The 12657-nt window shown below is 47.1% G+C and overlaps 1 protein-coding gene across 1 annotated transcript in view; it reads right to left on the bottom strand.

Moving 5' to 3' along the window:
* The window catches only part of BOD1L1 (biorientation of chromosomes in cell division 1 like 1), a 49051-nt gene extending 47581 nt beyond the window's left edge, over positions 1–1470 (bottom strand). The window contains exon 1 of the mRNA XM_054998858.1: positions 1216–1470. Within this exon, the coding sequence (XP_054854833.1) occupies positions 1216–1470 (255 nt within the window). The remainder of the gene's footprint in view (positions 1–1215) is intronic.
* Positions 1471–12657: the final 11187 nt, after the last annotated feature.

The raw sequence follows: 12657 nt of genomic DNA, 5'->3' as shown, positions 1-12657 counted from the left end.
GGCTTGCATCTCCACAGCAGCTTGTTCCCTGGCCGTTTAAGCTTTGTAGTCCACCCAGGAAAGGTAAGATAAACATGGAAAGGTACAGCATCTCAACATAAGGAGCGAAGCGGAAAAGGGCCCAGGAACTTCTTACTCAGCTTTTTAAAATGCACTTAAATCTGGATCATCATTCTGGATTCATTTTCAATTCTAGATCAAGATGGGTAGCTGTGTTAGTCTGTACGTAGCAGGAGGAAAGAGCAAGAGTCCAGTAGCACCTATAAGACTTACAAACTGTGCAGTAGGGTATGAGCTTTCGTGAGTCACAGCTCACTTCTTCAGATACAGCCAGATATTTCTTCAGATACTATATCTGAAGTGAGCTGTGACTCACAAAAGCTCATACCCTACTGCACAGTTTGTTAGTCTTACAGGCGCTACTGAACTTTTGCTCTTTTCTACATTTTCAGTTCCAGTTCATATCTTTTAAAGTTCCACTTATTCAGATATTGATACTTTGGTTTCTCCCCTAACAGGACCCAATGCAACTTATGCTGTTGGTCTCTCGACAATCATTTCATTCTCAGAACAACGACCCTGTGAGGTAGGTGAGACTGACAAGGACTGGTCCAAGGTCCCCTAGAAGACTTCCATGGCAAAGCAGGTATTTGAATCTGGGCCTCCCACCTCCCAGTCTGACACTTTGAATGCGCTGCATATCAACTGACTCTCTTGAGGCAGGCCAAAGAAGTGGGCAGGGGGGGGGAATGTTGCCCCCCAGATTGTTGTCATTTGGTAGCTGGCCACCCTGCCCCTTGGATTTGTCTTGATGTTTGGTGGATGTGCAATATGGGCACGACTGTCTGATGTAGATTTTATTGTACTGCTTGATATGTTTTAATCTAATTTAGGCTATCTATTTTTACCGTATTTATTATAGAACAAATACAATATTGAGGTAGCCTAACCTACCTCACAAGGTTGTTGTGAGGATTATTTATTTATGATCCACTCTGAGCCCGCCTGCAGGGAGAGCAGAACATAAATTGAATAACATGAAATAAAGTTTCTCTATTTTTATATTCTCTATTACAAGCCCTCCCAGGTCATCGAGGAAAGGGGCGGGAGGGAAACATCCCAGGCGTCCTCCGCCTCCCCCTCCCCTCAAAGCGAGCGGCCCTCCGGCAGAGGAAGCTTCTCCGGCCAGGCTCCCTCCCTCCCTCCCGGCCGCACCTTGGTGTCCACATCGGCCAGGCAGTCGCGGCGGAACTGGTCGAAGAGGCCCTGGCTCTTGAGGCGGTTGAGGATGAGCGAGACCAGCTCCGGCTCGGCGGCGGGGCCCGGGGAAGTGCCGGGCGGCGGGGGCGGCGGCTGGGGCTGAGGCGGCGGCGGCGGAGGAGGGGGCGGCGGCGGGGGAGGCTGCGCGGGCGGGGAGGCCGCGGCGGGGGCGGCGGGGGCGGCAGCGACGGCGCTCCCGCTGCTCGACATGGCGGCTGCGGCGCCCTCCCCTCCCCTCTGTCCCCCGGAAGCGGAAGGCAGCGCGAGGCGGAAGTGACTGCCAAAGAAGCGAGGAAGAGGAGACGCACACTTCCCGTCTGCAGGAGGAGGGGCGGGGCGGACGGCGCCCGCCTGCTCAGCCGTTACGGTCGATGCGCACGCGCAGAAGGAATCGAGCGGCTCTTCAGGGAGAAGCCGGCTTGTTGGGCTCCCTGCGGGAAGAGGCTGAGGCGGGTTGAAGGGGGAGTTTGACGGAGGTCGGGAGGGGGTCCCGGAGAGCCAGAGGCGCTGCGGCCGAGGATGGCCCCACTGCCAGTACCCAGCAAGCCCCTTTAGCCTGGACAGCCCGGTCAGATCTCAGAAGCTCAGCAGGGTCAGCCTCGGTTAGTAGTTGGATGGGAGACCTCCAAGGAAGATCAGGGTTGCAGAGGCAGGCAAGGGCAAACCACCCCTGAGAGTCTCTTGCCTTGAACACCCCAGCAGGGGTCACCATAAGCCAGCTATGACTTATTTAAGTCTTTTTATTTACATTATTTCTAGTCCGCCTTTCTCACTGAGGCTCGAGGCGGATGACAGCGAGATTAGCACACTCAGTACCAAGACCATTTCCATAAACAACGCCATAGGTGAATAGATCCAAGTTAGCAGGAATCCAGTACAACATACGGGTAAAGTCCATAGTGGTGAAATCTATGGTTCATTCATGTGTGAATCCTGACAATCCCCGGTAATTCCCTCCCCTGCTGCCTTTCCAGGCTCATTAGCAAAGCATCTGAGACCCCCTCCCTACAATCCAGCCCTCCTGTTTGAATAGAAAGCCTTTTTTGAATAATCTGGTTTTGCATCGTTTACAGAAAGCCGGGAGAGTGGGGGCTCTCCTGGCCTCAGGCAGGCCATTCCACAGGTTTGGGGCCACCACAGAGAAAGGCCATGTGCGGGCTGCTGTTGATTTCACATCAGCAAGCCTGTGCCTGTTGCTATCAGGCCCAGCTCTCCTGTGGCCTCATTGGCAGCTGTTGGAAATCACAGGCACACATCTATTGATAAGAAAGAGCTCACAGACGCTCACTTTGCAGTTGAAACCAGGGGCTGGTACTTGGAGAAATGGGGGTTCTGCTGTACGTGCGTTGTGTAACATGAGAACTACTCAATGTAAATAGATCCAGAGGAGTTATCCATGTTAGTCTGTAGTAGCAAAATAGAAGAGTCCAGTAGCACCTTTAAGACTAACCAACTTTACCGTAGCATAAGCTTTCGAGAATCACAGTTCTCTTTGTCTGATGCATCTGATGAAGAGAACTGTGATTCTCGAAAGCTTATGCTACGGTAAAGTTGGTTAGTCTTAAAGGTGCTACTGGACTCGTCTATCAATGCACATAGTTTAAAAAAAACTGCTACACTGTACATGGACTGTACATGGGTTCTGTGTAATTTGTGAGCAGGGCTTCTATAGACCTCCTTCATGTTGCTTCTTTCCAAGCTTGTAGACAAGCTTTGCTGCTTTGTCAGAGATCTCTTTCTGCCTTCCTGAGGGCCGTTGCCCAGACTGCAGACATTCCTTAAGCTGGGTGTTGAGCATGAACCAGCACCCTCAATGGCATCACGGGTGGCAGAAGGGTTTTTTCTTCCTTATGTTGAGGCCATTTCAGTGTGATTTGGCCTGAGCCAGAAAGTGAGCCACATTCACAGTGGCAAATGCTTGGCGTACATGCATCTCCCTCCCTGAAGTGAGGAAACTTGTGTCCCAAATGTGGTGAATGTTGATATTTACATGTAAATGCTGACAATCCCCAGTAATTCCCTCTGCTGCCTTTCCAGACAAAATCAAAGAGTGACAACAGCATTTCAGTAAATGCTAACATTCACCAGTGTTTCTGAGTTGGTGAACATTCACACATTTTGTCTAGGATCATAATTCACCAGCAACATTCTCCAAATTATGGACATTTGCTTGAAAAAAGTATGTTATTCTTGATGGAGTGAGTGTAAATAATGCAGCGGAATTACGCTGCGCTGATCAGAGAGGCAAAAAGTTTTATTTGAGGAAGTTACTTGAGGGAAAGAGGGAGAGAGAGAGACCCTAGCTATCTGACTACATCTTGCAGAGAGAGAGAAGAAGCAGGATACTGCCCTGTTTTAGCCCAATAGGAGACAAGACAAGGAAATGACCCCCAGGAAACAAGAGAGGTGCTACTCTCACTGTCCTAACTAAGTGATCCTTGCTGCCCCCTGCATGGTAGGCTCTTTTTCCTTCTTGCTGCTGTTGTACACCAGACATTGCTATTTCCAACAATTCTGCAGTTGGCTTCAGCCTCCCTTCTGAGGGTCAAGAACAAAGTTGTCTAGATTCCATGGACGGCTGAAAGCTGTTTTCTCAGTCAGCCACATTCTATAAAAGAAAAGAAACACTCATTTGAAACTGCTGACTAGGGACCAAGTCCGACAAATAATGCTTTTGTTCTTTAGGTGTTTATGCAAATCTTTGAGGGTTCTGGTCTGCCGTTACCCATTTCACCAGCATGGGGCAATATTTTCCTTTAGAATCTCTGCTCCTTAAGTGGCATGCCAGTTTTACGGAAAGATTGCCCCGTTTCCCCATCCAAACCAGTTCTATCACACTGTATATACTTCCACTGAAAGCAATCAGACATTTTCACCTGCATCTCATCTGAAATGTTTGTTCTTTTGTTCAATTTTGTTGTGCATGTATGTGCTCTAATCACTTAGTTCTATTCTATTCTGACTGCTATCTGGACATGAGCTCCATAAAACTGTAGTAAAAACATTTTGATGGCAATATCAAAACTATATATACATTTTCATATATATGAGAGCCAGTGATGATGTAGCAGTTAGTGTGTCAGACTATCCGAGTCCGGATCCCAATTCTGCCACGGAAGCTCAATGGGTGATTTGGGGCCAGTCACACACTGTCAGCCTAACCTACCTCACAAGATTGTTGTGAGGATAAAACGGCAGAGAGAAGAACATTGTTAGCTACACTGAGTCCTCGTTAGCAAGGCAGTTGGGGTATAAATGAAGTAAACAAATAGTAAAACTAAAATTTCATTCCAAATTTCTCGAAGTGCTTGAAGTACATTGAGTGGAATAGGAGCTGCCCCAGAGGTTGAATTAGAGTTTCCAGCCTCCAGGTCGTGGTTGGAGATCTCCTGGAATTACAACTGATCTCCTGGAGAAAATGGTTGCTTTGGAGGGTGGACTCATGGCATTATAGCCAGCTGAAGTCCCTCTCCCTCCCAAACCCTGCCCTCTCCAGGCTCCACCCCCCAAAATATCCGGGAATTTCCCAACCAGGAGTCTTCAGTTGGGTTTGTGCAAGAAAAGTGCCTAGTGAACGTGCCCATTGTGTCCCTGCTGCGATTGAAGACCTAACTAGATAATCCATGATCAGATCTTCCCACTGATGTGGCTTCTGTGAACCTATTCTACTAGCGGCAGCCATTAGTGCAACAGATTTGTGGGCTCCAACTCAGTAAATAATGCCCACACAAGGCCACAGTTCTGACTAGAATTATCTCCTGGTTGTTTCTGTTGCCTGGCCGTGGTCTGGGAGGTCCACAGAATGAGTCCAGGCCCTGGACGGGGCAAGGCATACAGATGCAGGCAAGGCCACGGGTACAGTCCACAGCCAGGGAGCCACATTCAGCGAGGTGCTTAGATGTTACTCCAGGTCTGGCACCAGGTGGGGGGAGTGCAATATTTCTCCAGCTTCATGATGGGTCAGGCCCCACCTCCTAGGAAAGGACTGTTTGATGGGGCTACGGTGGCACGGTGGCTACACCATCTTGCTATGATTCTGCTCTAGGGTTGCCAGCCTCCAGGTAGTAGTGGCTGGAGATCTCCTGGAATTACAACTGGTCTCCAAGCCACAGAGATCAGTTCACCTGGAGAAAATGGCTACTTTTGGGGGTGGACTCTATGGAATTATGCCATGGCAAGGTCCTTTCCCTCCCCAAACTCCACTTTCGCCATGTTTTTCCAGGTTTCACCCCCCCCCCCCCAGATCTCCAGGAATTTCCCAACGGAGCTGGAAACCCTATTCTGAACCTCCAAGATTTCTGTCTCTCCCCCAGTGTCCTGTTCCAGGACAGGTTGCAGTGCTGGGGAACGGGGGTTCAACCCTTCCACCCCTCCATGATTCTGCTAATCAACCTTGATTCCCCAGCAGAGTTATTACTTCTTTAAAAAGGAAAGAAAAAGACAGGCCAAGAGCATGTGCTTGTCTTCCCCCCGCTCTTCCTGATTAAACCCCAAGATAAGTATGCCCCAGTGCATAATCCCATGACACAGCAACCTGCTTGCTCAGTGGCTGTGCTCTGGCTCTCCCACTGCAACGTACATGTGTGTGCTGTGCACCCTCGTGTCACAACTGCCTTATGGTGACCCCAGCAAGGGGCTTTCAAGGCAAGTGAGAAGCAGAGGTGGTTTGTCATTTCCTTCCTCTGCAGAGCGACCCCAGCTTTCCTCTGGAGTCTCCCATTTAAGTGTTGATGGCAGCTGACCCTTCTGAAGTCTGATGAGACCGGCCCATGCCATGCCACCTTCCCTCCCCACTGCAACATGCAGAGGGCTTAAATAAAGATGCGTGCTTCCCCTTCCGTCCATGGAGATAGAAGGATCATGCTCCCCCACTGTTGGAAAGATCTGGATATCTGACCTTTGGAATGCTTGCAAGGTTCTCTGGGGCTCTAATCTTGACAAAATTAAAGGTATCAACTTTTGACAGCCGCAGTCAACTTCAGGACCGATCCGTGTTTAGAAGCCGTTCCGCTTCAGAGGGACAGCAATAGAGTATGCTGTGCACACCTGCCCTTGAGCGGCGAATGCAGCACTGTGAAATCTCATCAATGGCCCCCAGGAGTTATACTACTTTACGACCCCCTTCTTCTCAGTTGCTGCAGAAATACTGCAGGGATGGCAGCCAGATTAGGTTTAATGGGTGAATTTTGCAAGTTGGGATGTTACTCTTGTGCAATTCAACTTCACCATTGAGCTCTAAACTGAAATGTGTATGATCGCCCAGTGCGTTGTTGGCTTGTTCGAACAAGGTGGAGGCCTCTTCGCAGGATTTAAAAGCCGTGACGCAGCCTCAGTTGATAGATGATGTACCTGCCTTGCTTCGTATAGCCCCCTGGACTGCTCACCTACTTAGAAGAGCCCCCCAGACTTCATGAGTGGGCAAGACAATTGTGTTCCCTCCCTCCCAGACTTCATCCTGAAAGCCTGGTGTGCCTTTGCCAGTGTGAGTAGACTGTGCTGACCTTGATGGATTAATGGTCTGATTCAGTATAAAGCGGCTTCATGTGTGTTCCTGCGTATTCGGCTTCCCCAGAGCTGGAAAGGACTGTTGGGGAAAGCCCGGAAGAGCTGTACCTATCAGCTCCTTCCCCTGATGAATGGTTGGATACAATCCAGTGTGGTCTGACAATGCATCTGATGAAGAGAGCTGTGGTTCTTGAAAGCTTATGCTGCAATAAAGTGGAAGAGCCTCTGCTTTGCATGCAGAAAGTCCCAGATTTGATCCCTAGCATTTAAGGTGCTACTGGACTCTTTACTATTTTGCAAGTACCGACTAACATGGCTAACTCCTCTGGGGGAAAAAAGGAACTCTTGACCCATGATTGGACAGCAGTCCTGGTGAGGCCATAGTTAGAATCATGGGTACCATTCTGGTTAGAACATCTCAAAAAGTGTACTGAAGAGCTGGACTAAGTTCAGAAAAAGAGGCCCCCGTAGTCCTCCTACTGGAAGGCCTTGCCTAGGGGGACAGGTTGCAAAGTTTTAGAGACTCCAACTGGGGCGAGATGATAGAGGTCTACTGGACTACCAAATTATGCATGGGGTAAAGAAGAAGGATAGAATTTGTTTTCTCCCTCTTCCATAAAACTAGAACTCTGTCATTTTCTGTGCATGCCACAAAGAAGACCTGGGACTCTGACTGTAGACGATCCAGCAGGGCCAGACCTTGTGCCAAAGAAAGACCGATCCAGCAGATTTGTCATTGACCAACTGCAGCCTTGCCTGGACTTAGGTTCAGTTAATGGGCCTTCATCCATTCCATTACCAACTCCAGACACCTGTTCAGGGCTTGCTGTGACCTACCCACCTCAGCTGATAAGGAAAATTAGAGCTGGGTGCCATCTGCATATTGGTGGCACCATACTCCAAGTCCCCTGACAGTCTCTCTCAGTGGTTTCATGATAGAGTTGCCAGGTCCCTCTACCCTCCTGCTGGAAAGGTAGAGTTCCTGGCACTTACCATGTGCTGGATACGAGCGCGCACGAGCCCTGATGTCAAACTCTGGGTGACAGAATACAGCAGACAAATCCCTGGTTCATTGTAGCCAGACACAGGTGCTTGGTTAAATGACTTTAATTCAGGAATCAGATCTTTTCCATATTCAGATCCAAAGGTCTACTTAGGAGTAAGGTAATCTACAAAGTAGTTCTAAGAGAAACTTGACAAGAATGGCAACATAGGAAAAAAACAATCCTTTTCTACCCGGCTTTCCTTCCCCCTCCCAATTCCCAAACAATTCAGTGTTCTTCCTTCTGTGTGAGAACATTGTGCATATTTGTGCTATCATACTATGGAGAAACAAGACATATCATAGTCAGGAAGAAAGTTTTGAAATTGTAAACACACAGCCACCTGGGAGCATGTGAGAACCCGCTAGAATACTGGCAACAGGAAATGGAATTGTACTAATCAGCTAAGCATATGCTTGACAACAGAAAATGGAGTTATACTTGACAAAAGAAATATTGGCATGGATGAATGGGTACAGTCAAACATGACAACACCCCTACTCCGCCCAGCCAGCCTCTCCAGAAGAACACCAGGTTCATTAATATCAAAAGCTACTCCCTATGGCAAACATGTACTTCTAAAACTACTATATGGCCTCTTCCGCATAGTGAACTTTATATCAGGCTTTCTGCATATTCAAGCCAGTGAGGATCAGATCCGCTGTATTCATCGGTTCCGGCCCGTATGGCGTCGATTCTTTAATTCTACAGTTTGTTAGCATCAAACTGAAGTGGTGTCTACTTTTTATTTCTGCGCTAGAAAAATGCCAAATGTCTGGTGCAGGCTTTCAGGATACATCCGTTTTGTTAGCCCAGGGGCTGAAATCAGGTCGGTTTCACTAGCTGTTGGGCGGAGGACTCCTTAGTTTCCTCAGTTGATTGTGGAGGAGACTGACAAGGATTTTTAAATCCTTTTTTGAATGGCGCTAATGTTGCTGTGTAAATTTTAAAAAAAACCCATGAAAATACAGGAAGCACAGGTGAAAATTTTTAAAATATCACGTGGGTTCAGGAACCTTTGTAGAGTGTTTGTGTTAGCCATATTGCAGTGCCCCTCTCCCCAAGTGGCGGGGTGTTTTTTCTTTCTTTCTGCATTTCAAAAAAAGCCCCAGGTTGACTTTGCAGGGAAAAAAACAATTGGGTTATGTGCGCAGGAGGAAAAACTGCAGAAAGCTGGCTTTGATGTAAAAGTGCAACCTAAGCCTGTTACATCAAAGCCAGCTATATTCATTCATTCATTGATTCATTCATTCATTCATTGCTTCTCTTCAATTAAGATCTTGAAGTGGTTCACATTTAAAACTGTTAAAACCGATACAAAAATATAATATTCAATAAAATCACAATAAAACAACAGCCTAATGCAAATAATTAAATAATAATAACCATAACAACAACATTTGATTTATAGACCGCTCTTCAGGACAACTTAATGCCCACTGAGTGGTTGCCCACCTGATTTTTGGCCATTTTGTGCCCATTTCGGCCTGGATCGGGGACAAAATGGCCCAATTTGGGCCCAAAATGGCCAGGATCAGACCCAAAACAACCAGGATTGGTTCCAAAACAGCCAGGATCAGGCCTCTAATTGGTGATGGATCACTCTCCTGCTCAGCAGCGGCCCAATTCTGACCATTTTGGGCCCTTTTCGGCCATTTCCAGCCCCCTTTTGCCATTTTGGGCCCAATTTCGGCCCTGAATGGCCAGGATTGGGTCCAAAACAGCCAGGATTGGTGATGTCACAGGGTGGGGCATATGCAAATCAGTTATGCTAATGACACACTTCTGGTGACGTCAAGGGGCATGGCATATGCAAATGAGTTGTGCTAATGAGTTATGCTAATGAGTTCCTTCAGCTCTTTTTCTACGAAATGACCCCTGCTCACAATTATAACCCTGTGAGGTTGGTGGGGCTGAGAGCTCCGGAAAGCTGTGACTGACCCAAGCTCAGCCAGCTGGCTTCAAGTGGAGGAGCGGGGAATCAAACCCAGCTCTCCAGATTAGAGTCCCACGCTCTTAACCACTACACCAAACTGACTCTCATACTCTAATTCCATTCCCAACCCCAACCTATAAAACCCTGTGAATTACATAAAAATTGCAGGGAAAAAATAAAGGTACAGGATGATGCAGAGTTTGTGGGAAAGCAGGCATCAGCTCAGAGAATGGTGATATCCTACTCCCTTTGCAGGAATTAATTCCACAAAAATGCGTGTTAGATTCCTACCTTCTGTCCCTCATCCTCCACACAGCCCCCTATAGAGTATAGATCACAGCTCAGTCCTTTCTGCGGTGTGGGATTCTTGTTTTGCATTATTGCTGAAATTGTTTTAAATCATCCAATTGTGTTTATTGACCTGATTCCAGTGGTAGGTAGTTTTCATGCTATCTGGGCTTTGCAGCACTACATAGACAAGTGCCTCAGAGGAAGTGAAGTTATAGCTACTTCAGTGAAAATGGGACTCTTTGGCAGTGCCGTGGAGTCAGTAATGAATGGCACACATTAAAGTGAAGTCTCTCAGTGGAATGCTAATCCTTGCAGATATTATACAATGTATGACATTTTGGATGGCAACAGAGAGGAGTAAATAGTTGGGTATTCTCCATGTAATTGAGCATCCGAGGACGCTACCTAACAATTTTAAGCTAGCTTTCCCTAATTAATAAACTGAAACATATTTTCCATACATTCTCTGGGGCTTTTCAGGAGAAATCACAAAAGTGGATTTACTAGTATCATAGAATCATAGGGTTAGAAGGGACCTCCAGGGTCATCTAGTCTAACCGCTGCTGTTGAATTATATGCCTGTCTCATCCTGCCATTTATTAGCACTCTGAGCTTGAGTTAACGGCTGAATCTGCTAGTAGCATAAGCTAAATACATGAGTTAGGAGCCAAGTCATTGGGCGTTCAGATCTCAGCCCTGCTATGACTTTTCTAAGAGGCCTGATGCACATTGCACAAGCTTACAGTGCTGGTTTGCTGGGCAAGTTTTGAGCAGTTAGCCCGGCCTCTGCCATTTTAAGAGCTGCTTATGATTTAAAAATCATAAGCCCTTTGAATCTGATGCACCTTAATTCACATTAGAAAGCCAGCTGGCTGAGCAAAGTGTTTCCAGACCACACTTGGGAGAGTGAGTCATGAATGGAATGTGTATGCAAAGCGAAGTGATTGGGCATGATTCGTTCTTACCTCCCCACGCTGTGGAATGTGCTATCTTGACAATAAAGGTGCTCATGAGTCACCACCCTGAACATTCCAATCTCCCCTCTTACCATTGATTAAATCCTGTCCTGTAATTGAGGTCCATCAATCAGCTCTGATAAGTTTAAAAACTCTGCCTGGGAACATTTAATCAAAACTCTAAATTCATCAGCCATCTCCAGGAACATTTAATTAACTGTTGTTTCTTTGTAAGGCACCAGAAGCAACCAATCTAATTCCTTTGTCATGCTTCAGCAGTGCCAATTAAGATACTCAAACCTTTTGTCTGTCCCAGGAGACAACCGTTAAGGTCTTTGTTCTAAAGGCTGAAGTGACTCTCCAGTCTCAGGGTACATTCAGCCCTAAAAGAACCGGAACTCTGACCTGATCAAATTGAGCAGTGTGATGGGCGCCTACTTTGAATCTCAGCTTTGCTCCCTCAGAGTCTCTCTCTCTCTGTGCTTTCCTCTCTGGCCAAAGACACAGGACATTTGAAGCCCTCTTCCTCCATGGACGACACTACTCTGCTGATGGTAACTATATCCCAAGTCCCTCACTCTATTTCAAACTCTGGCTAATTTCCTAGGACTCTGGTGTGCTTGTGTGAACCATTTGTCTCTTGTGTGTGTGAGTTTCCCCTATTATATAAAAACTACTCTTTATTTCAAAGAACTCCCATCTTGTTAGTTTCCTTTGGGAAGGGATCCCGTAAAAATTAGTGGAGTATCTTGCTTGTTACCCCTCTTGCATAGCCTTCTCCTTGCCATTAATTCCCTCTATTTGCAAGGAGACAAATTCTGGTAACAAAGTCTCCCAAATGACTTTGGGAGGGCACAAAGAAGAGGGTGCTGATGTTCTGCATCAGCTTGCTCTTAGCCACAAGAGTTAACTGACTGGGCCTGAGGTACCACTAGTCAGGTCCAAGTTCAGTCTCCATGGCAATGCCACACATGACTGGTTGGGGCCCTATCAACAGTGATACAATCCCAGGAGAGGATTCTTGTGCTTAGCTTGGAATTGCCAAATGCGGTGGGCCTACAGTGCTATCTGAGCATCATTAGAAGTTAGTGCTACTGACTTGTAGGTTGGCTGCTCTGAACCTAGTATATTTGATGTGTTTTGAATACCTGAAATGTGCTATACTTAGGGCTTTTTTTCAGCCAGAACGTGATGCAACGGAGTTCCGGCACCTTTTGAAAATGGTCACATAGCTGGTGGCCCCGCCCCCTGATCTCCAGACAGAGGGGAGTTTAGATTGTCCTCCACTCATGGTGTGGAGGGCAATCTAAACTCCCCTCTGTCTGGAGATCAGGGGGGCTGGGCCATCAGCCATGTGATCATTTTCTCCGAGGCCAACCCACTGAGTTCCCCCACCTCGTTTCCCAGAAAAAAAAGCCCTGGCTATACTAGACATCTAAGTTAATTTCTAACTGTATCAGAGTAGTTACCCCTTGAAAATTGGCCCTTAGAAACCTAACCAGAAGAAAAGCTGTACTCATTTTCAGTGGAGGGATGTGACGTTGCTGTCTCTTCAACCCAGTTCTCTGTAAGGCAGTAAACGTGTCTGGGCTCTAGTCTCTTAGCAGATCCATAGAGAGAACAACCTAATTCTGGATGGTTTATGCAAGTCTGGACTAGTTAATGC

This window comes from Eublepharis macularius, chromosome 15 (assembly GCF_028583425.1).
Source record: "Eublepharis macularius isolate TG4126 chromosome 15, MPM_Emac_v1.0, whole genome shotgun sequence".
Classification (NCBI taxonomy): domain Eukaryota; kingdom Metazoa; phylum Chordata; class Lepidosauria; order Squamata; family Eublepharidae; genus Eublepharis; species Eublepharis macularius.
Note: the sequence above shows the minus strand (reverse complement) of the source record. Positions and strands in the feature narration are given on the sequence as shown.